Source organism: Rattus norvegicus, chromosome 2 (genome assembly GCF_021556685.1).
Source record: "Rattus norvegicus strain SHRSP/BbbUtx chromosome 2, alternate assembly SHRSP_T2T, whole genome shotgun sequence".
Classification (NCBI taxonomy): Eukaryota; Metazoa; Chordata; class Mammalia; order Rodentia; family Muridae; genus Rattus; species Rattus norvegicus.
The window spans coordinates 208,785,081-208,810,912 of record NC_141535.1 but is presented as its reverse complement, the minus strand read 5'-3'; the positions used below and the strand labels follow the sequence as shown (position 1 = coordinate 208,810,912).

At 40.6% G+C, this 25,832-nt stretch overlaps 1 protein-coding gene across 1 annotated transcript in view; it reads right to left on the bottom strand.

The window, feature by feature from the left end:
* Dpyd (dihydropyrimidine dehydrogenase) overlaps nucleotides 1-24,264 on the bottom strand; it is an 864,105-nt gene extending 839,841 nt beyond the window's left edge. The window contains 1 exon segment of the mRNA NM_031027.2: nucleotides 24,173-24,264. Coding sequence (NP_112289.2) covers nucleotides 24,173-24,211 — 39 coding nt within the window. The 5' untranslated portion in view covers nucleotides 24,212-24,264.
* Nucleotides 24,265-25,832: the final 1,568 nt, after the last annotated feature.

The following is a 25,832-nucleotide window of genomic DNA, read 5'->3' as shown; positions in this document are numbered from 1 at the left end:
AAAAAAAAAAAAAAACCAAAAAAACAATTTAAAACCAAAAACATTCTGCTGGGAGGTAAAAAAACATTACAGATGGAAAAACCAGCAGAATCCTGTTTTGTTTTTTGTCCCATTCTGTTTCGGGGACAAAAGAGAGAGCAGTCACCACTTATCAGTAGTTACAAAGATTTCAGGCCATATAATGATTAACGGTGCTGTGAGAGGAGGGAGGTCCCGTTGGCCTCACTTTTCTGCCAAGATGTAATCAGCTGCCCACTGCTGACACAGCAGATCTGCACCGATCCAAAATCAACACAGCCTAATGAAAACCCAACGAGGCGCTCTCATTGACTCTTTGATGTTCTAGAGGGGAAGCCTTCAATTTCAGTATACAAAATATGAAAGACAAGGCCTCCCCAGCAAGACAAGCCGCAATCCATCAGAGGAGGGAAGAAAAGAGATGTAATAAAAACAAAGGGATGTCAAGCATGTTCACAACTAAAACGTAGGCTCTCCACGTGCAAAGTTTGTCTCAGAAAGGGCGTGTGCCTCCATTGCACCATTAATATTTAAAAAGAATACTCTCCAAAGATATTATTTAGGACAAAGAACATTTTTGTTTAAGTTATAGATTTAAAAGATCTTCACTTACATGGAGAAATGTTCTAGGACAAAGTTAAGACTAGTTCTACTAGAAATTGATTCTTTACTGTGTCAAATAACTTTAAGTGACACAAATGCATACATATGAGTACTTTGCCACTTTGCTCTCCTACTTAAGTAATTGTATTTTGGTTTCTTTATTGACATTTATTGACACATTCTTCAGTAAGTAAACAAAATAGATTTCCTTAGCCCAATACAAGTTACAAGTCTGGGCATTTCTGTGTGTGAGTGTGTGTGTGTGTGTGTGTGTGTGTATGTGTGTGTGTGTGTGTCTGTGTCTGTGTCTGTGTCTGTGTCTGTGTGTTTCTGTGTCTATACCAGTAGGTTTTGGACTTAGTACTTAGTTCAGGAGCATTAGGACAGGTTGCTTACAAGAGTGTGGGTAACCCTCAAAGCCTGCATCGCCAAAACATCCTCCACATCAAGGAAGAAAATATCTTGGATCCTGCATCTTCAAGTATCCATTAGTGTCCTTTTTAAAAGTGTCCACTACTCTAGCTGGTATTAGCAACATGTGTGATCTTGCCTGTAACTAGAGATTTGAAATCGGGTCCTATTGCTTTCACAGTGAACATTATTAATTATTGAGCCTTCTCCCCTGTTCCCTTATATTTGAAAAGATTTACAGGGTTGTGCATGTACAGAGAGGGGTGGGGACGGAGGGGAAAAGAGGGAGAGGGGGAGGGGGAGAGGAGGGGGAAGAGGGAGAGGAGGAAAGAGAGGGGGAGGAGAAAAGAGGGGGAGGGAGAAGGGGAGGGGGGAGAGAGGAGAAGAGGAAGGGAGAGGGAGAACAGAGCAGAACTGATTGGGTATTAGAAAAGCATCAAAGAGTATCGGAATAGAAGATAAAGGGGGAAGACACAGTATCATAATGAGCTGTATACAAACAAAAATCATCAGTAAAAAAATAAAAACAAAACCTAAAACAGTCTCCTTTTAAATTTTTTGATCCTTTGTGAATTTAACATCATGCACCCCAATCCCATTTATTCCCCATCACTCTATATCCACCCTCTACCTCTGCAAACTCCCGAAAAAGAAAAGAAACAAGCAACAAACAAACAAAATCTGGCCATGGAAGCTGAAGTATGATACAATGTATTGCATAGTACACCCTTTTGCCCAAAGAGCTTCTCTTGCAAAGGCTCATTGCAGTGAGGCACTGCTACACTATCACTACTGGATGCTCACTGGGACTGTGTATTGCTTTATTTAAATCTGGACCATTTTGTATCTCAAACTGGCCTTCGACTCCTCCAGCTCACTGTGTAGTCACCATTACGTATGAATTTCTGATCCTCTTGCTTTTTCTTTCAGAGTATGGGTTCACAGATCCGTGCCACCACATACAATGTATAAAATACTAGATACTAAGTCCATAGGTTCATGCATGCTAGGCAAGCATTCTACCAACTAAGCTGCATCTCTAGCCCCAGTGGCCTCATTCTTTCCTTTGGTCCCATTTACCTTTGTCCCTCCTCTACCACAGGTGTGAGTGATTTGATGATTGTCTTGCTTGGTTAGAGTTTTCTCTATTTCTTCTTGGACTCCACCCTGATTCTGAGCTCTTTGTGTTTTTATTTTGTTTTGTCTTGTTTTTTGTTTGCATTGCTGTTGTTGTTGTTTTCTAAGTAATTTCCTGTTCTCTTTCCTCTCCACGCACACCTGTCTTTGGGAGAGTCCATTCACATTGGACTGTTTCCTTTGCTTCCACTTAGATTTTGTACAAACAAGTCAAAGCCATGACAACTGCTTTAATGTGGTTCTCTGGCCATGCTAGCATCTATGTCCATTTTAGATTTTTGACTCGTTGAATTTATTCTATACATAGTCATCTCCTACGTTTTTAATGTCTGGATATTTTTGTTGGATGACAGCCACTGTAAATTTTCATAGACTGGGTATGGTGTGCTATCAAAACCCTACATTCTCAAGTTTTGTCCTTAGATACAATACTTGGAAACCATATGATTCTTCATAAATTAATCTTAAGCTTTGTGAACTAGGATTTCAACAGCATTTGGTCTGACACTACTTTCCATTAATGAGGAAAGAGGCTTCTGAGTACCTAATGTCTCACAAATCACAAAATACTCAAGTTCAGTGGCAGGCTGTGGGGAGAAGGCAGAATCCCCAAATGTCCTGGAAGTGGCTGGTACCTCCCACTCTCCTTCTCAGACTGTCCATTACCTAGGTGTGCTGAGCTTTACTTTGTGAGCTACTCAAGGAGACCTCTACTCTAACCCTCTGCTATGCTATTCTGTTCTACAAACCTTTGCTGCTTTAGTCTCCCAGAATTATCAACTCTATCTCGTCAACTGAGTGTGAGACAGAAGAACAGGTCAGAGAGTGGGATCTGAGAGGTCTTCCACACAGGCTGCGGAATTAACACATGAGAAAAAAAATTGGCAAAGAAGAAGGTTAAAAATGAATAACCAATCCTGCTCAGCTAAAACTGGCTTGCAACACTTACTCAAGCTTTCCATTGGCCCAAGGTACCCGATAGCTCATTATTATACTAAAATTCATACCCTGTGGTAGAGATTTAAGATGTTGTAACAATTTAAGATGTTAAGTAACAATGGCACATGTTACTCCTACAGATGTATATAGGAATAGATGTAACACATGTAACAGGTAGACCATCCAAAAGGCCCACCTTATCCAAATGAGTGGAAAAGTCTACACCCTTCAAACGAGCTCCAAAATGTTGGCCATGGTAATAGAAAAGCACCAACAGGCCCTGCTGTAGGTTTTCTAGCTTCTTTCCCGTCCCATGTCTGCCCTCAGAAGTGTCATCCCATCGCAAACTGTTCCTGTTCAATTGCTAACTATATATCAGAAGAACCTGCGACCCACTGTTTGGGATGTTTTGGTGGCACAGAATTGCTGTAGAAATGAAAGTAGTGCAGGTGGCCCTTAGGATTAAAAGCCTCAATCACTTCCAGTTTCCTCTCCCTGCTTTATGTTTCTGGTTCAAGATGTGAGCTCGAAGAATCTGGTTCCTTCTGCCACCATCCCTGCCCCCACGCACACCAGGATGAATTCTTACCATCTGGAACTACAGTAAGCAAAATAAAACTCTTTCCATAAGTTATTTTGTTTATAAATTTTTGCTACAGCAACAGAAAAACACTAATATAGCCCTCCAGAGGTAGCCATCTGACCCTAAATATCAGCTAAGATCAAGAGCACCCAACAGGTTCTGCATGAGTTTTTCCACACGAGCTACAGTTTGTCTCTTCAAGGAGGACTGTGAGAAAGAAGCTATGGCATCCCTTATCTGATCTCCATTTCTCAAGGACTACTATCCTTGGCACATGAAAACCAGTGTCGTTGAAATAATTTGTATTTCTGTAGATCGACACAAGTGGAAATGTATTCATGAACAGGGATATTAGCTAGGTCTGAGTCACTATAATCAGTTATATCCCCTCAAAAGGTATAAGCCTTCTTTTGAAAAGCAACTTGGAACATTTCATGAGGAAAGAATGATACTTTTTTTTTCTTTTGTGTCTAAAACTTTAGACCACACAATACTATTATCACTAGGTCATACAAAAGGTGTGGTCAGTGACTGCTATGTGCTTCTTTTGTCTGGCAGGATAGAGATTAAATATCTACAGTTAATCACACAGCACTATCTTCTCTAAGTGATGGAGCCTCACTGATTTTTTGCAAGGTCTCATAGATGCTGCCCTATACCACAGGGAAGTGTGTGTCCTGTTTGACTCCGTACAGGAAAGAGAACTCCAGGAACCTGGCTGGGTTCCTCCAGACTGTGATCGGCGTGCTCTTCCCTTTGCAGATTTTAATCTATGCAATTTGTTGGAATGAATTGTGAAATGGCAAGAAAGGATTTCTCAACACCTCTCTCCCTGTATCTCTCAAAGCCATGTTTGTGTGTACACAGGCACCGCAGGATGAAGGACGGGTAACTTCTGTGAGCTGGTTCTCTCCTTCTACCACATAGATATCAAATAAAGAACTAAGGCTATTAGGTTTGGCAGCAAACTCCTCTACCCTCTGGGTTACCTTGCTGCCCACATCTACTTTTATTAGGTATCTTATATGAAGAAAGTAAAGAAATATTCGATTTGGGAATCAAGCACTTTAATACAGAAAAGGTTAACATATGAACAGAATTCTTTGAGCAAAGCATCAACATTTGCTATTTCAAACCTCTCTGTAGATGTGCTAATTATCTGTAGCTAGAGAACTTTGGTGTCGGTTCAACACATGTCTACAGCAGAGCTGGACAATACCCAATTTAACACCTGTAATCTCTCCTGTGACAAATTCTTACTACTTCTCAGAAAGTCATGTTCTTGGTTAAAGTCTGTTCGTCGTGCCCTGCTGCTCCAGTAATCCCTTTGACCTACCGCAGCTTGTAAGATAAATTTGGAAGCCTAGGTTTTTGAGAGAGTATTATCAAGGAAGGCCGCAACAACATATTTCCTTCTCTGCTCTCCTTTTGAAGCCCGAGAGTCCAACTTGAACAGAAAGATGAACGTGGAAATAACAGCGTGGAAAAAAAAACCCACAAAGCCATTAAGAACATGGAGGCATCCCATGCCCTGCACAATGTACCACTGGAATCCATTTCAGAGAAAAGAAATAAATCACTGTCTTATTTAAGCCATCTTTATTCATTTCTCTTGGTTCCCACTGTGCCCCAGGGAACTGAGATGGTCAAGCAAGTGTGGGAAGTACTAATAGTCCAACCCAAAGGTAAACTGCCCAAAACCAAAGTGCGTGTGAACTTAAAAATAAAGGCACTTAGCTCATGGAATTTAGAAGACAAATGAGAAATCATATCAGCATAAGTTAGTCGCTTTCTTGAAATCCATCAAGATGTCAAAAAATCCTAAAACAAAAATTACTCATTTCAAAAAATGATCAATGGAAATTTTGTTGTACCAGCATGAGAAAAAAAAAAGAATACATGATTCATTTTAATCTCCATTGATTGACTATTAATAGTTCTCTCCATGTGATCTGACATAAAAATTTTACAACATAGAATACTGATGTGAATGAAAATGTAGCCAATGTACCTTTGTGTCCTGTGTTTTGAAAGCATCCTGTGACCTGAACAATAACTCCTTCCATACAATCGACTCTCTCTTCACTTTGTGAAAGTAACCCCTACCGATGATGGTAGAGAACACACCCCTTTGTCCTTCCTCTGAGTTTCACCATACAAAACACTGCCCCTACCAATAGTCCCTGATTCAATTTAAGAAGGTGTTCTTAGTCTAGCAAAGAATTTAGCAAGAAGACAGTTCAACGCTTCTATCGAAAAAATGCATATGTGCTATTTGGAAAACCACCTAGTCTCATTTTTCTAATAATTTTGTATCAATCCCTGTTATAATATTTTAAAGATTTATTTATGCATACATGTGAGTGTGTGTGTGTGTGTGTGTGTGTGCATGTGTATACCATGTGCATGCTATGCCAGCAGTAGCCAAAACAATGCACAAAATTACCTGGAAAAGGAGTTACAGGCATTTATGAGACACCATGAGAGTATAGGGAACTGAACAGAAGACTTCTGCAGGAGTAGGAAGTGTTAAACACTGTTCCATCTCTTCAGCTATAGAAAAGATTTTTGACCATTGAAAGATTACCTCTGCCGTTTAAATACTCATCACTTCCAACCTGAATAAATCGTCACTGTCACCTCAACACAAAACTTTATACACCTTAGCTGTTCTTTATAGATTCATATCAAGTAGACACTTAATCTATATTATGTAATAAGAAGGGTTTCCATCATATTAACAGTGGGCGTTGCAGACATGTTTTTAGATTTATACTTGGGCTTTTTTCTTATATTGAACCTAGATTATTTCTCCTTCTAATCTTCCCAGTTCTCCCTATCTCCCCTCTGATCTAAATCCACCCCATTTAGTTATCTAATTAGAAAATAAAGAGGCATCTAAAGAATAGTAAAACAGTAAGTAAAATAAAACATAAGATAAATAAAAAAACAAATCAAAATAGGACAATATAACAAACAAAAGAAAAAGAACCCACAAAGATTACAAGAAACAGATACAGGATATAAGAAACAGGAAAGACACACTCCTCCACATGCTCAGAAGCTCATAAAACCAGAAATCATAACATATATGCAAAGAATAAATGGGGTAAATGAAAGAAACAAAAATAAGAATGGAAGGAAGGAAGAAAGGCAGGGAGGGAGAGAGGGAGGGAGGAAGTCTTAACATTGCATTATAAGACGGGGAACTTTCAAAGATGCTAATAAACTCATACTGCTGGGGATGACGCAGCTATTAGCTTTAATAATAGTTTGTTTCCCCTATCAGAGGATCTTCTAAATACATCAGAACCAACACCCATTTGAACTTGTGGAGACTGAGGCAGCATGCCCAGGACCAGAACATATCTGCAACAGATGGGGCCTTAGAGTTTAAAGAGTGGACACAAGACCTGATTCCTAACCCAGGAGCTGTCTCCAATTGATAGTCACTTGCATATCTTCCTTAAATGGGGCATACAACTAGGAAACAGTTACTCATAATTCATTTCAATCCAATAACTAAAACTTCTATGTGCTTTTAACAGTGGTACTTGCCATAAATGAGCAGACACATATTTTCTATAAGCTCTGCAGGCACTTGAATTTACTCAAAAGTTTCAACATGTTTTTTTCAAAAGATGATAGATACTACTTTCTAATTAAGGTTGCACTACCAGCATAGATTAGAATCTGAATTAATGAAGGACTCTGTGATGGAAAGTAACTAATTTGCCAATTAATTATGTAACAGGTTAGATTACACGCATCATTCATGTTGTTGATCCATGTGGCAACGTGAGAAACCAGAGGCTACATAGCTGAGGCATGTCATGTCAGCGGAAAAAAGGTGAAATAATGTGTATTGTTTAGAAAAGTTATTTTTAATTTTTATTCATGTGTATGTGAATATTTCTCACAATGTTTATCAATCTTGCCTCTGCCATAACCAGAACTTTGAAATGCCAATACAGATTACCATAGGAAAGCAACACTTAACACAGAGGTGGCTGGGGAAATAGCCTTGGCATTTATGTTAATTATGTAACAACACTAGAAAATGAATCCATATTACCTTTTCCTTTTTTTTTTTTTTTTTTGGAAATTTGTATTCAGTGCTAACTTATAATTCACCTGTATTCAGGTATTTTACTTTTATCACCATAGTTTGGTTCTTCCTTCCTTCCTTTCTTTTCTTTCTCTCTCTCTCTCTCTCTCTCTCTCTCTCTTTCTTTCTTTCCCTTTTAGTTTAAACTATTCTAAAGGAATTCAGAATTTAATATGGCATTTTTAGAATCTTAATTTAAATTTCAAGCAACCTTAGGGGGGGGTAGTGAGGGAAACAACTGCAGTTTTGCAAGATTTCTGGGCAAATGGCCAAATACAAAATTAAAAATGTACAAAACTCTGACAGTTAAGTAGAAATTTGGATCTTCCCAGAAGATGAATTAAAAAGCGACAAGCTAAACAAATGTGTTGTTTCTAGAAAGGGAATTGGGAGAGTATGGGCAGGGGTAAGAAACAGCTTTCCTGGGCCCTGAGGAGAAGAGAAGCTACCACGTCTGTCCAAGGCCACATCCTTGTCACTCAGCAGTGGCATATACGGATGCTCTGACCACAGGCTGACCAGCAGTCACTACCAACCTCCCAGGCATTGCTTACCAAGAGGTCACAAGACAAATAGGAAACGACAGGACTGGTTTTCGTGAAGAGTACTTTTTGCGACTCTACATGGACTCCAACCTCATAGGTAGCAATGAATATCCTAGTAAGAGCACCAGTATAAGGGGAAGCCCTGGGTCCTGCTAAGACTGAACCCCCAGTGAAAGGGATTGTTGGGGGGAAGGGCGGCAATGGGGGGAGGGTGGGGAGGGGAACACCCATAAAGAAGGGGAGGGGGAGGGGTTAGGGGGATGTTGGCCCAGAAACCAGGAAGGGGAATAACAATCGAAATGTAAATAAGAAATACTCAAGTTAATAAAGATAAAAAAAAAGAGTACTTTTTGCTTTTTTATGGCTTTTATGTTCACATACCATCATGATGACAGGTTTTGGACATCATTGACAAAATAATATTGTTCAAGGAGGTCACTGGGAAGCAAGGTACTGAGATTTCTCAGCAATATCACTGCAAAGGTAGGGGAAGTCAGGAGGACCAGAATATTCCTTCTCAAATAAGAAGCATCAGTGAGCTAAAGACAAAGAAGAAATAGATAGAGGGGAGCCCTCTGCTCTGCCTCTATCTGCCAAGATCTAGGAAACAGAGTTACAAAGACAACAGTTGTCCAGGCAGCTTTTCTTCCAGGGAAAGAAGGTGTCAACAGGCAAAGCAGTGGGTCACCTCATCAGCCCTGCTGAAGGTGCTGGAGGAATTCACTTAATAACTCACTCTGCAAAATAGACTTTACTTTCTATTTCCCTACTTTCCCCTTAAGACAGCGCCCATACACACTCGGTCCTTTCCGCGCTTCTTATCGCTTTCATAAAAACTCATTGCTCTTTGTTGAAGACGCTGCATGAACTCCAATGCTTGGAGAATGGCTGAGTTTCTGAGATACGTTTGTTAATAGAGTTCTGCTTGCTTGTCCTTTTTAATTCTGCCTTTTGTAACAGGGGTCCATTCCAACCGACTATCTGCCGGGTATTATGATTCCACAGCGTCTTGAACTTGAAGCTCTTGAAGCTCCCGATCCATTGCAAGTGACTGCAGTAAAACTGAGTTACGACGTGAGCTCTCACATCCACTGTGTGATCTAAATTCCCCAAGAAAAGTATTCCAAAGGGCAGAATTTTTCAAACCCAATTTATGTTTGTTTTTTAAGGCACAGATGTTTATGGGGTTTTTATACTATTTTAGAATTGCCTACCTAAAATAACAGGAGTTGTTTCCCTTTGAATAACTGAGAACTGGACAAACTGTTCTGTTTCAAATCCCACGAAGTGAATTAAATTATACAATATGTCCCTCTAAGTATTTGCCATGATAGCACAATTAATTCAAAATTGCACAGGACCAAAGTGGCAAAAGGGGCAAAGGTTAGGCTAATATAAATTAGCCTCAGATTATACCCTTGTGGTTACATTTTTTTAAATCTTCAAATATGAATAGGTTGTCTTGACAGTGATATCATTATAGATATAAAGTTGATGTAGAAGAGAAAAGTCCCCTCGTTCCCAGGACTACTATTAATCAAACAAAAAACTGACACATGCCTGCATGTGTGTAGACTTTTGAAAGAGCAGGAAGAAAAAGATTTCACAATATGCATCCAGGTCGGTAGTCCCTTTGACTTGGTTGCCTTTCATCCTTTCTCCAACAAATGATGGATCTGACCTGTCAGAGGTCAAAGGATCCTGGCAAAGGAAGAGCTGGTCAGCTGACACCACGTTGATAGGTGATTGATGAAGTCTCCTCAGGTCCCCCCACTGAAACCATCTGGCTTGAGTGAGAAGTCTGCCTTGCACACCTAGCTTCATTTACACATGTGAAGGACTCCTTGAGGAACAGAATATTAACTACCCCGTTGAGAGATTCTGTGAATACCTTCACTAAGAGAAAAATGAGGTAACGTTTGAAGGACTCCACGCTTACATGCGTCTCTGATTCCTAATTTTCATATCATGTATTTTAATGTCTGAATAAACAGCCACGTCAAACGGAGGGAACTCCTACTCAGAGATGTTACTTTCCAGCTTACCACGGACTTAATCACATCACAGCCCCTTCCTGTGTCCTTGGTTCCCCATTTCTGATACAAGTAAAATTGCTTAAGGTAGAAAACACGTTCTTAAGCAGGGCCCTGGAATCACTAGACATCCAGTGCGTGTATAACCCCTGTAATCCCTGTGAACTCCACTCGGCAGCTCCTGTGTCTGCCTTTGATCTATGCCTGTACATTCATCCAGGATTACTCTCTCCTCTCCCTGAGAAGGGAAGACCAGCCTATTTCCAGTTCTCTTAACCACTGGATATTAAGGGAACTGTAGAGGAAGACTGTAGCAAAGGTTACGTGAGTTTCATTATCACTTGTTAAATATAATCAATATCACCCCATACAAAGCAATCAAGCTTTATGAAGGTGCATTCAGCATAATGCAGACCTTGATCCTATAATTACAATCCTGGACCATAACCCTCAGCACTAATTACTTTCTTTCTTACTTACAATTTTCTGTATCATAATTGTATTCAGGATACAAGCATGTATCTGTGTGTGTATGTGTGTATGTGTATGATAAGTAATATTTATAATATATATTTATTATATTTAAATACACACACACACACACACACACACACACAAAAAAACCTATCTCTCTCCACACCTGGTAAATTCACATGCTAAGATACAGCATGTACTCAGAAATCACTTACGAAGTTTCAAGAAGCGTAAGATACTTTGCTGGTAACCAGCTTTGCAAAACTATGAATGGGATGCATATCCTCGTTGGGAAATTCTTGGGACAAGCAGTTTAGACCTCAGTTTTATGGCTCTTAGAACATTTGCCTAGAGTTTACCAGGTGATAATATCTAATTAAGAATCCCTCAATCCATAAAGCTTCAAAATGCCAAACTAAAGCAAAACAAACAAACAAACAAACAAAAAAGAAACAAATCAGACTGAATCTTTACAACCCATTACTTTGTAGTGGACAGGTCAACTGGTCAGTGAAGCTTCCTCCGATCAACAGGTAGAAGAGGGCTCCATGGTCACCCCACATCACATTATCCTGGTTTGTTTTTACAAATGTTCATGATGCCATCGGAAATAGCACAGATTTAAGTGGGGTTTTTTTGTTTTGTTTTGTTTTTGTTTTGGGGGGGGTTTGTTTTGTTTTTCTTTTGTTTTGTTTTTTTGTTTTGTTTTGGTTTTTTTTTGCCTGTTGCTGATCATTTTGTAGCACATCTGTCTTGTACATATTTAGAAATTAATATTCTTTATTATTAATGAATAAAAGAAAGAATCAGCAAACCATGTGCTTTGAGAGATTTAAAACTACATATTTTTTTAAATAAAAATGTGAAAATCTCTTCGGCATCATAACAGTAAGTGGAAGTTGTCATCAGTACTTTATTTCTGATGCTAACTGTACTCCTGTCCATGTTAGAACCTACTAGAAAGGATGACGCAGGCTCTATACTAACTCCATCTCACTGCTGTGGAGCAAAACCGGAAAGCTTCTGCTATTTGATTGTGTCCGAACTCCAAAGTGACAGATGTCCAGGCTGGGTTCTGCTGTCTATTGTAATGCTAAGTGCAGGCCCCCAAGACCCGGAGTCTGCCCATAGGCCCAAGCATGACCCTGCCCCCAAATTATTTCTAATTGGTAAATAAGGATGCTGACAACCAATAGCTGGGCAGAAGAGACTTAGGTGGGAGTTAGGTTTCCTAGGCCTGGGGATCAGAGCAGAACCATGAGGGGAAGAAGGTGGAGGAGAAAAGAGAAGCAACCATCGATTCGGTGATCCATAAAAAAGTGACCCTGTGAGCTGACCAACTGGAGTTAAGAGCAGACCGGATGAAACATAATTAGTAATTACTCAGGGTTATTGATAGGAAAATAGATTCTAATAGCATAGACGGTAGATACCTGCCTGGCTCTTGTGAAGTCTGTAGATATAAAAGTTGCGTGTGTCTTTTATCTGGTAACTAAATGATCAAAGACGGGTAGAAGCCCCGAGGTCAGGATTTTATACAACAGCAGAGTGGCTGAGCAGAGGGGTAGGTGTGTAAATGTGGTATGTTCAGCTCAGGATGCAAGGTATGCTCCTGTGCACATGCGGATAGACGCCAAAGGAGGATGCTGGAGGCCTTCCTTTGTCACGCCCAGTGAACTGAAACGGAGTCTTTCAGGACATGAACCTTCCGTTAGGATGGCTGGCCAACAAACTCTCAGTAGCCATTTGTCTCCGCCCTCCAGTGCTGCATTTACAGGCACACATAGCTATGCCAGCTTCGTATATGGGTGCTGGGAATTCAAACTCAGGACTTCATGCTTACATAGCAATACTCAGTTAGACATTCCACCAGCCCCCAGACTCTATATTCTTCACAGTGACTCCAATGATGCCTAAGGAAGAGCTACTGCTTACTAACAATAGCAACAGACAATGGATCAGGCACACGGGGTTTACTGCTGTTTATTCCTTTTTCTTGTGTTATTCTTGGTGAACCGTATCCAAAAACAGCATTAATTTTGTTGTGATTTTACTATTAATTAGTGCCTATTTTTTTTCTAAAAATCTACCGTTCTTACTTTAGTTACTTGTGTGCCGTATTCCTACTTTCCCTCATTTTATTCTCCTGTGGAAAGGGTGTACACGTAGGTACACACTTGGGTGTACATGTTCATGCATGTACTTTTGGTGTTGGTAAACACTGAGTCAGTTATCGTTAAGCTGTGATCCTCTGGTAGGTCAGTGACACTCCTCCAGTGGGCAGTTCCACTAAAGAAAAATGAGGTCATAACACTTGGTGTGCATGGAAGAAGGCATTGATCTAGACAGAATTTGGGGATGAGGTACATGTGATCAAAATATACTATCCTTGGGATCCTCTGAGAATTAATAGAATAGAATATTTTTAAAAGAAGGCGCTATTCAAGCTATTCAAATAATTTGTTTAAAATACAGGTGAAACTATTAAGAATGCAAAAATAAAATACCCTCCAAACCCTGCTATTCCGACAAACACAAATTAAACCAAGGAGACAGTTTTTGCCGAATGATTTATTTAAAAAACACAGTTTAAAGGAAGGATTACATTTTGCAAACACTCACACGAGACAAGCTACTAGAAGACAGAGCGGAGCACGTGGACAACTCTGAAGAATCTATATTCTTAAGATAGTCAAACTGCCACTGGTAATGTCTCATCTAGGAGCCTATCGTAATCATGCGACCTTTAACAAATGGTGGGCACTTTAGTTTCTTGCTGTTTAGAAAAGATGGATGGGATGGTCAATGGAGTCCTCATGAACTTGGAGGAGATGTCCTCTGCAAAAGGCACCATTTGACAGTCTGGGTCTGCCACAGTCCTTCTAGCAGGGAGGACCAGAGACACGGAGATAATAAGAACATTTCCATTCTAGGTCACAAGATGGACAGGTGCAGTCACTGTTACCTTTACCCATTTAAGGCATGGACCTGAGATTCAGGGATGCTGTTCATTTAAAACAGGGCCCTGCAGCTCAGTGGTATCTTTACTCCTCTTTGCAAGCAGAAAAACTAAGAGCTCGTGGAGAGGTCAGACTAGAGTCCATTAAGAAGTAGTAAGTACAAACTGCACTACCTCTGGGAGCAAGTGGCACAGGGATACCTTAGTGACTGGGGACTTAGTGGTCCGTGTAGGGACAGTATGCAGAGGGGGTGAGTAGTCACACCTCTCTCCAGTTTCTATCTTTGCCCTTGAAAGACACTTTCTGTTTAAAACAAACAAACAAACATGTTTATTTAGCACTGAACTTGGGTTTCTGGAAAAACAGCAAGGACTGTGTACCCCTCAGCCATTTCTCCAGCCTCCGAAGTCATAATTCTTTTTTCCTTTTTTAAATAAGTTTTAGAGCTTCACTAATGGTTATGAAAAATAATTTAGCAATTAAATCTGAGAAATGAAAAAAGTTTAACACAAGTTGACACAAAGAAATGTGCATTTTACTGTGAGCAATGTCATAATTTATCCCTAAGGACCTAAAGAAGAAACCGAACACTCTTTTTTTTTTTAATTACAGAAATTTTCCTTCTTTTTTTTTTAACTCCAGCATTGCTCAATTAAAAGAAGGTCTCCCAAAGCTCTGAAGCTACTGTGAAGAAGGGTGAGAGGCAGGTATTGAACTCGCTCCCTGAGGGCACTGGCATCCCAGTTTAAGCTCCCTGGGCACTGCCACCTCCCCAGGTTGTGCTCTCCTTTTCGCTGATAATTATCAAGGTGACTGAGAGATCTGTCTCTGGTCCTCATTTCAAATTAAAGGAACACTATCTGGAGGCTGGAGAGAAAGATTAGTAAGCCAGCATGGGGAATCTGAGTTCAATTCGAACAACTCAGTATGCTGAGTGTGGTACTGCATACTTACAATCAGTATGTTAAAGAGGGGAACACAGGAGGTCCCTCTGGACTTGACAGCCAGAGAGCATATCATAATCAGTGTGGTCCAGGCCTGTAAGGGATCCTGCCTCAAAACAATACTAGAAAAAAATACTAATACAAACAACAAAAAAGGATGACTGGTGTCTGAGGAACAACATTTGAGGATGGCATGTGTGCACATACCAACATATGTGTATACACATGTACCTACACATAAACAAGTATATGCACAAAGAGTATCCTTTATAATCCATAAAATATGGATTAATCCACATCTATAGTCCACAAAAAAATAGACTGCAGCCACATACAGCGGGACTTGACTTTCGTGGTGCTCAGACAAGACACGATCATTGGTGCAATAGTGGTACGACCACTATAAGAATAACCAGCCACTTTCTAGTTGGATTTAGATTGTACGCCATCAAGAGTTTAACTCCATACCTGGCACTATTGGTGAGCCAAGAACTTATGGGTAGGCAGCTCATAGGCCTGAGGGGAGTGCCGACTGCTTTTATTCTTATAAACGACATAGCATTAAGCTACCTCCAAATGACTTACTATTAAACCCATAGGTTAATGGAGCTCTCTCAATCCTGGGCAAAGAAGCTTCTATGTGTAGTAGATGGTTAGCATAGGAACCCACAACTAACCAAGGTGTAGAAAGTTCAAGACTTCAGAATACTCATCCTTATGGGGATCTTACTTAAGCATGTCCTCCTCTGACGGCTCAGTAGGCATTGAAGGAGAGAACAAGAAGATTGTAAGAGCCAGCAGTCAGACATAGCTACAGTGAAACAATGTCTTCAGGACCCATCAGTGGAGCTCCCCATATGACCTCACAGAATGCATGGGGCCCGTGCAAGCCCATGCCAGACAAACTCCAGCATGGAGAAGAGGAGGAGGCATGAAATGTCAGCCCTAGTTTTGGAGCGATGGACAATTATTAGCTACTGGAAGTAGGAAAGTCAGATCTCTCTAAGAGAGTAGCTCCTGATATGTCAGACAGGCTCTAGTAGAAGATCAAAATTCAAGAATATTTTGGCAACACAGATTGTTCTTGATGGAGGGAAAAGGCACAAAGTTGGGGGTAGAAAAGAGGGTAAAAGATGAGGGAGGAGGAGGGATGTGTCAACACGAGTTATAGAAAATTCTCAAAAAACTAATGAAACCTTTTTAAAGGGGTAACGTATGCATCTGATTTTTTTAAAGAAGAAGGCAGGGAATCAGGAACTTAGTTTGGAGAATAGTATAAAATCAAGTTCATGTATCTCTAATAGAGGTGATAGGATAATCCTACCTATCATGCAGACAAAACAGTCAGAACAATTACTTTCCTCTGCATGATCGCTTAGCAGTAAGGGGTGTGTGTGTGTGTGTGTGAGAGAGAGAGAGAGAGAGAGAGAGAGAGTGTGTGTGTGTGTGTGTGTGTGTGAGAGAGAGAGAGAGAGAGAGAGAGAGAGAGAGAGAGAGAGAGAGAGAGAGAGAGAGATGCAAGTTTGCTATTGGCACTTTTAGAAGTTTGTTCTCCCCTACCATTGAGTGTTCCTGGGGATTGAACGCAGGTCCTCAAGCTTGGCTACAGACTACTTAACACACTGAGTCATCTCTCTGGCCTCTTGGAAGACTGACCAACAGGAGATTCACTGAAGGCACAGCAAGGCCTTCACAGTGAGTGGAATGACCTCTACAAGGTCAGAAACTACCCATAAAGGATCACACTTGGAGAGAAAAGACATATCAGAAAAAATGTGTCAGGAACAGAGACAGAGAGATGAGACAAAGATAGAGAATCTTTCCTATTGTCTTGCTGAAGAAATTCACACTACTCTTTCATTAAAATTCTAAGCTCTAAGCAGTTTTTAAATATAAAATTTAAAGATTTCAATACAAAAATTTCAAAGAGTTTCACAGTGATTAAAATACTCAAATGAGTTAACCTGGGCGTGCAGAACAAAAGTCAAAACTGGGGGATGATTTTTCCCAGAGAAGTAAAAGTAGCAATGGGTGCAAGCTTAGAGTGGTGGGGGAAAAAACATGGATGTAGAAGTGCACTCGGGGCTTCATCAGCAGCCACCATCTGTATAAATCAGGCCCAGAGCTGACATGCAATTTTCTGTGTGTCCCCTGAGAAGTGGCCCTCAGGGCTTAATTATTGATGAAGAGATATTTCTTCAAAGTGGCCCAGTCAAGACTGCCTCAAGGGGACATTCATAAGCACTCATAATATCAATTTCCAAGCACCTGGGAGATAGGGACTCACATAGGCTCTTTAATTATTATGATACAAGCAGAGGGAAAGAAGAATGCATTACACAACCTGGCTGAATTTCCCCAAGAAAATTATCAGGATTTATACAAAAAAATAGAGTGCCCAAGTGAATGGTCAGAAAGCTCACGCCTATGATTTCCTGGAACAAATGAGTTTGGCCTCTAATCTACTCCATCCAAGGACTTTGAGCAACTATCAAAAACAAGTGTGGTGTGCTCACAGACACACGGAAATCCAAAAGTTAAAAGAAATCCCTTTAACTGTATGTGCTTGCTTAGAAAAAAAATATATTAATTTCCCTTATTTACACAAAATATATCTCCTATGTTTCAGTTTTATGGGGTTTCTTTCAGGGAATAAATAACATTACATTGCTCCAAACATTTAATAAATGCCCACCCCCAAATACCCGTTCATCAGCTTCGGTCTAGATCAAAATTGGTAAAGAATTTATCAATGTGTAAGTTATAGTTAGGGGAAAAGAATACAAGACAGGAGAGAGTCCTGAATTTTAATTCTATTCCACCATTTTGTTCTGTATCCATGGGCCTCCCCAATATAATTCCTTTATACCTCTGAGGCTTACACCAGAGGGCTGACACTAAGACAGGATTAGATGCATACAATGAAGACAAACAAGAGTCTTTAATTCGACCGGAATTTCATTAACTGCCCCATTCTATCAAAAACTCTTCCTCAGCAACTTTCATAACACATACCTTCAGCATGCATGAGTCTAAGCGCTTTCACGGTAATTCTTTGACTTTCACTATTTTTTTGCCTCTCTTCTAAACTCTAGATCCTCCTTTCACACATCTGCTTTGAAAGAAGATTTGTCCCTAGCATGTCTAGGAAATCCTATCCAAATAACTTTGTAAAATCTATTCATGCAATAAATATGCACTACCATTTGGTCTTTACTAAGTAATTGTGTGTGCGCGCATGTAGGGAGGAATGCATGTGACATAGCACACATGCCATGATCTGAGGACAATTTGCAAGAATCAGTTCTCTTCTTCCACTCTACTGAATTAACTCCAGTCCAGAATTAACTCAGATCATCAAGCTGGACTTCAAGGGCTTTTACCTGCACAGCCCTCACACCAGTGCCTTTCAAAAGCATTCATTTAATGTAACAGTATCTTATGTATTAGTCCCCACATACTCTGTGTGAGGGAACAAACGAGGTAAGTTTCAATTGACTAATGAGAAAAAAGGACAGGCCACAATTATCCAAAGAAAAGGCAACTGTTTATATTAAAAATTATTTATTTATTATTTTACTTCATTTTAAAGTTTCAAAAAGACATAAAAATACCACATGCCAAAATTAACCAGTCGCAAAGATTATGCACCTTATATACAGTTAAAATTAAATATATAAATAATTTTATAAGTTTAAACATTTAAAGCAAATATGTTTCTAGTTCTAATCATGTCATAGATTGGTTTTGGTTTAGGTAGTGGTTAAGTGCACAGAATATATCCATTACTAAAAGCATGAAATTCAATGTGAAGATGCACAACTTCCATTCTGAGTACAAGTTCTAGCTTAATATTTTAACACAATGTTATTTTTTGAATAGTAACCATGATATAAAAATTGACATTTTAAAAAATAAATTCATACAAAATTTCTTGGCTCCAAACACTAGTAGACAACTATCCTAAAGTGTATAAAACAGAAGTTTTTCATTGTTTTAAATTGTGGCACGTCTTACCTATGAATGCAGTATTTTCAGTAAAATTAGCAAAAGCAATAATGATCACAAATTACAGGAAATACGTGAAGCTATTCAAAGTTATCCAGGAGCACAACTGTTTCCAGGGTAGCTCTGCGCACACACACTCCTGATGGGTAAAGCCAGAAACCACCTTCTGTCTTGAGAAAGGAGATTAAAAGCAAATGGCATTTTAAAAAACCAAAATATGTCATATTTGAAAAATAAGACTCTTGGTTATAAATAAAATTTACAAGCAACAAATGTTTCATTACACATTTTAATTAGTATAGAATAAAAATGAAATAAATGTTCTGTACAGATTGTGTGTGTGTGTGGGGTGTGTGTGTGTGTGTGTGTGCATGTGCATGGTCACATGTGTGAGGCCAGAGGGCAAAGTTGGTTACTGTTGTTTTCAGTGCAGACTTCTATGCTAGATCTTGAGACAGAATCTCTCACTGCTACCCAGAGAGCCTGGAGAATCTGTCTCCATCTCCCTAGTACAGGGTTTTTAAACTACATTCTGTGGATCAACCCTGGGTAGTTACTCCTGCTTACGCAGAAAGCACAGGACTATCTCCCCTGCCCATCCTCACAGTTTTCAGGGCAGGAATTCTGTGGTGCACAGTTGTCGCTGTGTCCATAAAACCAAGAGAAAAACAATAAACTGGCCATTCCCACTTTTCAACGCCCTCTTTGTCTACACTGAACCTTGGACACGCCAAAGGTCTCCTCTAGGACAGCCTTCTTGTTCAGTCTTGTTTTTCTATGTATGTGTTCCAGCTTCAGGGACTTGACCTTCTGCTTTCGAAATCTCCCAGAGTGACAGCAGATCTGTGCTCTAGGGGGAGGTCTAGTTTTCAGCCTTGTTACTGTTGCATGTTTACATAGACTTTGGTAGAATTGTAAGTTTAAACAGTTACTATGTGTTTCTTCAAAGACCATGTTACTTCTGCACTAGACCTAGATCTTATCATTTAGCTTTCCAAACAATTATTTTTCTCTAGAATGCATGAGCGGCAGCTGGTGGATTCTAGTACATTTTCGAGTTAGGTATTCAGTTATCCCTGTATGAATTATTGAGAGTAAACAGACCTAATCTAAAATCTCCCCATTGGCAGATTTATTATTCATCATCAATATCATAGTTCTTGATTAAACTACTACCTAAACTAGTACTCTATGTGGGCAAGAGATATTTTAAATTTTTATTGTTTTACTTATTCACTTTACATCCCTCTCACTGCTCCCCTCCCAGTCACCCTCGCCCACAATGCTCCTCCCATTCCCCTCCCCTTCTCTGAGCTGGTCAAGGGGACTCCGCGTATCCCCCCAACCCTGGCACTTCAAATCTCTGTGAGTCTATGCACTTCCTCTCCCACTGAAGAACATATGCTATAGACAGGCAACAGCTTCTGGAATAGTCCCCAGCTCCAGTTATTCAGGACCCACTAGAAGACCAAGCCACACATCTGCTACTATCAGAATATATGTGAACACAGAAACATGCAGTATGCAACAAACTAACATGAGTGGAACTTGTTATGCTTTAAGAGACAGTCAGATATATATGTTTGTACTACTGAAATAAACTCCATACAAAAAGAACTTCTTTAAAATTAAGAGTAGTCCACAGGACAGTTTAAAATTTGGAGAAAATTACATCTTCCATAACTAAAATCTATTAATTGTTTTAAGTAAAAGCCTTAAAACATCTTAACTGTATTTCCACAAGCTCTGTCATGCCCAGTGGATAAAATTAAGGTGAGAGGAAAGGAATATTACACAGTCAGTAAAAAGATGAGTTAAAAAAATAGATAACTCTCAACTCTTGTAAGGTTAAACACTAATTTCTCCTCCTTTGGCTTTTCTTTCCTCCCCAGGAGCAGAAGCAATTACAATAATATCCTGAAACGGACTTTGCTATTTCTGCCAATTTTGAACCCATGTCTTCCTGTTTTGAAGCAGGTCCTTCAAATTTACTTCCTCCAAGCCATTTACTTTTCTCCATCTTTCCAACATCTCCATTTTCAAATCATATCATCTTAATTAGTAAGTACAAGAAGTTCTTCATTGTCTTCTCTGCTCAGCCTAAAGCACAGGAGTAGTAATTTGAAAGCCATTTCTATTTGACCCAAAAAACACACTCTATTTTGCATACAGCAGACTGGAATTCTTTTCCTTTGTTCAGGGTACAACTGATCACTCACTGGATGATAAATCAAGGGAAGGACTTCAGGTACCCTTCTGGAGGCCAGCGAGAAAGAAGCAAATTAATTTGGCTTAAAATATCAAATGGCTAGAGCACAAAGGGTTAAAACTGTAACTACATACTTTTATGGTCTCTTCTCAATTACCTTTGATGGGGGGTGGGAATCAGAATATTGAACAAAAGAGAAGTCTTGAACTGAATCATCATTCCCCCTTGCTTTTAGATGTGGCAGTATTGACACCATATTGGCTGGCAATTCAATCGAAATGAAGAAGCACTATTAAATCACTGCTGAGGTCGGAGAAAGTGACCAGTGGCCAATATTCCCCTACTCTGAAGCTCTCCCAGGAGAGCCTGGATTCAAAAGTCATGGTTTTCAAAATTTAGAGTGCATCAAAGAGAGTAAAACAAAATGGTGTCTTAAATTAGGTGGCTACCATTTATGCACTTTGAAGTAGTAAGCATCAGCTGGAAGTGATTTTTCTGCTAATAACGTCCTTTGTTTGGTCTGTATTTGTTAATGCTTGTGTGTGTGTGTGTGCGTGTGTGTGTGTGTGTGTGTGTGTGTGTGTGTGTGTGTGTGTGTGTGTACCTACAGCTGATGTTAACCACCTACTATTTTCAATACTGCTTTCAACTCTGAGAGCTGGGTAACAAGGGTAATATCACAGCCAACAAGGAGTACCACTAGCCTCCAATCCCAGCAGTTAGCACCGGAAGCCAGACTCTAATTCAAGCTATGGCAGTACTGGCATCCGGTACCACCTGTGTACTTCCCACAAAGACAACTAAGTTTAGTTATATAGGCTAGGTCTTGCCCCATCATCTAGGGCAACATTTCTATGTCTATCTTCAGTCGAGGGAATTCTAGGTGTAGCTGAGTGAGCTGACCCTCTGCTATATATTATTTCCATCCCTTCCCATCCACACGTGAAATAGGATTGAGGCTAAACATTAGAAAGGAATAAACATAAAACATCCTCGAAGACGTCAGTAACCTGACAGAATATTTTTTGTCTGATTGTGAAACCAGATTCGGGGAAAGTTAAATCTCTACTCTAGTGAGTGGCTATTGATTCCTTCTCATCTTTTTCTGCAGTATCAAGTGCTATTATCAATGTATTCTTATTCCCATCAATTTCACACCACTTTTAAATTACCTCCACCATTTCGTTGAGACAAAGACAATGATCACCATCAGATCAACCTCCCCACAATGGTTTTTAACGAACGTGTTTCAGAAAAGTGTTCGAATTTGACAGAAAACTAAGCCTTCATAATTTACTCTGATTCTTCAACACAAAGAGAATTTCAGTGGGTTAATAGGATTAACAGAGGCATCTCTGGGTGAGTATGTTCCTCCAGGCTTAATGTACTTTTCCTCACTGTGTTATATTTTAATGATTAATTTCACGCTCTTTCATGGTATTTTTAGCTCATGAATCATGGGTATTACTTTGAGGGGAAAAGTAATGTATTGTGGGTAAAAAAAGATGCTACTGATTACAGTGTGGAGCACACATGTACAAATGCTCGCAACAGTGAATGCTACCACTCCAGGCTGTAAGTTGCATCAGGAGTTACAGCAATGTAACAGTCACTTGAGTGAACCAGGAAGACTCAGAGTGATTAAATGTCCTTGGTTAAAACGTATACAATTAAACTGGATGCTTACTATCTCACTAGCTTCATTTTCTCCATCAGATTATAGCTGAGGACTGGTTTTCCAAGACAAGCACGTGAGAAACACAAAGAATGAAATCAGCTAAGCTTGAAACACTTCTGAAACTAAACAGAAGCCATTTAATCTGTGACCGTCTGATTCCTGAAATCCATACAGCCTGGATGCTGTCCAAGGACTGCTAACTGATTTACTTTAACAAAAACAAAAACAAACAAACAAACAAACAAACAATGTCCCAGGGGCGTTAAATCAAAGACAGTACTCAGAGACCATGACTTCAATGACACATGGTATCCTGTGCCCTGCACACAAACATAGAGTTCATTAAATCAATCATACCGTTCAATTTCCAAAAAAAGAAATCGTGAAGAAAAGTCTAAGTAAACCACACAGAGAAATAAGTCAACATGTTATCCTTTGCCCTTACTACTAAAATGAATTGATGAAAGGCAAACATGAAGTCTCTTAGAACACTTATCAGCTTCCTTTTAAGAACATATAAAGGTTCGTTTTTTGCTGACAGGGACAAACTGGAGAAAACCGGTTATCCTGCTGCAAACAGGTGTTTTGAAACTTGTATGTAAAAGAATTGAACAAAACCAGGGGTGGGAGGCGGGGTGGGGGCGGGGGGTGTTATTTCTAAGTAAACACACAGAGGGTGAGAGGGAGACAGGCGGGAAGGGGGAAGGAAAAGGGAAGGAAAGGGAGCACAAATATTCTACAAAAGTTTTGCTTTGTTTTTATCTCGAGGAAAATTCCCTAAACAAACGAACTGAAACCAAAGAAACAACAGGCTTTGATTCGGCATGATTAAAATCACGGTCATAACTCAAATCTTTCCCCCAGCCCACATTCGCACACGCAGACACACAAAGTATCTGGAACTCAAAGGAAAGATTTTTGTTATTTCAGGTAAGGACTTATTCTCCGAAAGATAAGATTTTTGGAAGAAACGGTGTGCAAGAGAGAATCAAACACTGTTGAGAAGAGAAAGCAGAGCAGTTTGTGTATCTCTTTCCGGGGAGGACGCACTTTTCAATGTCCTCTGTACTTCGGTCCATTTTTCCAAATGTGAAATTAAGTCGTAAACAATACCAGGGTCAGCGCAGCTCGAAGCAGTGGCCTGGATCTTGGATTTCTACGCTCCACTTTTGCAGACTGCGGAGCTTTGTTATTATAGGTGGGTCACTGTGGGTGTCCCCACAAACCACAGAGGGAACGGAGCAGGAGTTAGAGGGTCCCCTAGGCGGGAAGTGGAGCTCCGGTCCCCTGGAGTCCATGCCGCTGAACTCTGAGCCTCTGGGTCACTCTGACTTAGGACAGAGAGATGTGGCCAATTTTAAGTCTCCTACGAAGTGACCAGGTCCTGGTCCCAGGGGTACCTTGTCCAGCCTGGCCCCCAAGTATCCCCGGGGAAAACTTAGCGGATCTCCAGCTTTGTCCCGGGCGTCTCCGGGCCTCCCACCCCTCCGTGACCCTCCCACCCCGGAGCCACTGTCGGTACCTCGATGTCCGGCGCGTCCCTGCTCAGCACACCCGCCATGGCAACGCTTTCTGGCCTCAGTCTCCCGCACACTGACCCTCCCTCCACTGCGGCAGCCTCCAGCCCCGCACGGAAGCCTCAGCTTGCCCTAGCGCTGGTGCACTGACTGCCCGAGCTAAGGCAGTATGGCAGGGGCGGGGCTATACTAAAACCACGCCCCCAGGGCGGGACAACGCTCTTGGCACGCCTCACAGCCGCACTGTCCCACTGGTCCCCAGCTCCTGGGCTCTGTTCCAGTGCATTTCTGGTTGTGCTGGCCTTTGCTCCCTAAGCTTGAGTTTGGTAGGCGGGTTTAGGTGTCAGAGATCCCCAGAATTAAAAGCAAACAATTGTGTCTTTGATGTTCTTCTGCGCTCTGAGCCCGCAAAGTGCCGACACAAAGTCTAAAGAAGAACAGGATCTTCCAGAATTCTCCAAGGACCAGGGGGTATCTATGGACTTCTGGCAAATAGGTTGGAAGGATTTTGAAACTATTCTGGATTAGCAGTTTGGGGTACCTTACGGCGCAAGAAGACAGACAGACATCAGTATTCACAGTTCAGAGCTCTAGAGCAGCCTATAGTGTGATGGATCTCAACCTTCCTAATGCTGCAACCCTTTAATCTGTGTGGAAACCCCCATTCAAAAAAATTATTTTGATTGATACTCCAAAACTGTAATTTTGCTGTTATAAGTCATAATTTAGATATTTGTGTTTTCCAACGATCTTAGGTGACCCCTGTGAAAAGGGTGTTTCGACCCCCAAAACAGTCCCAAAGGATCCATGCACAGGTTGAGAACCACTGCTTTGGTGAAAGGTATCTGTACAGGATCAAGGCTTTCATTTTACATGGTAGGCCATGCCTATTGTTTTAAAGATATACTAATATTCTAAAATATAAAGTTGGTAAATACAAACAAGGTTGTTTATTGTGTGTGTTTGCTCTCGTAGTTGCTAGGAAGAAGCAATGATGTTCTTAGACTCGTTCCAAAATCATATCCTCTCCTCAACTTTGTGGCAACCTGGGCTCCAGACCATTTCCTTCGCTGGGCATCTTCTCTTGTGGTACTTTCTGCTTATTTTAAGGCATACAGGGCACTTTGTTCTGTTGCCTAGATCATGATAATTGTGGAGTCAAATGTTTCCCTCCTCATTAGTATTTTTTGTTACTTTACCCTCTTTTATTGTTCAACATGTACTTAATGCTTCGTTTTGTTTTCAGTGTATTGCTGCCGTGTTGGGTTTTTCTAGATGTGGTCTTCAAGAAGGTCCATCATTCTTCTGACAACAAGACTGGCAGGACACAAACTGTGGCACCTGCTTACTTGGCAGACAAAAGAGGAACAGATCAGAGGAGGAGGGCGTGGATTCCTGGAACTGCTGAAGAGAGCTTATAGTACAAACCACCTGGTTACCTTTGAATGGCCTTGTTGGGCATCAACAGGAAGAGAAACCCTTGGTCCTGCCAAGACTTGATGCCCCAGTGTAGAGGAATGTCAGGGCAAGGAGGTAGGAAGGGATAGGTGGGTGTGTAGATGGGTGTGTAGGTGGGTGGGTAGGTGGGTGGGTAGGTGGGTGGGTAGGTGGGTGGGTAGGTGGGGAACACCCTCATAGAAGCAGGAGGAGAGGGGATGGAATAGG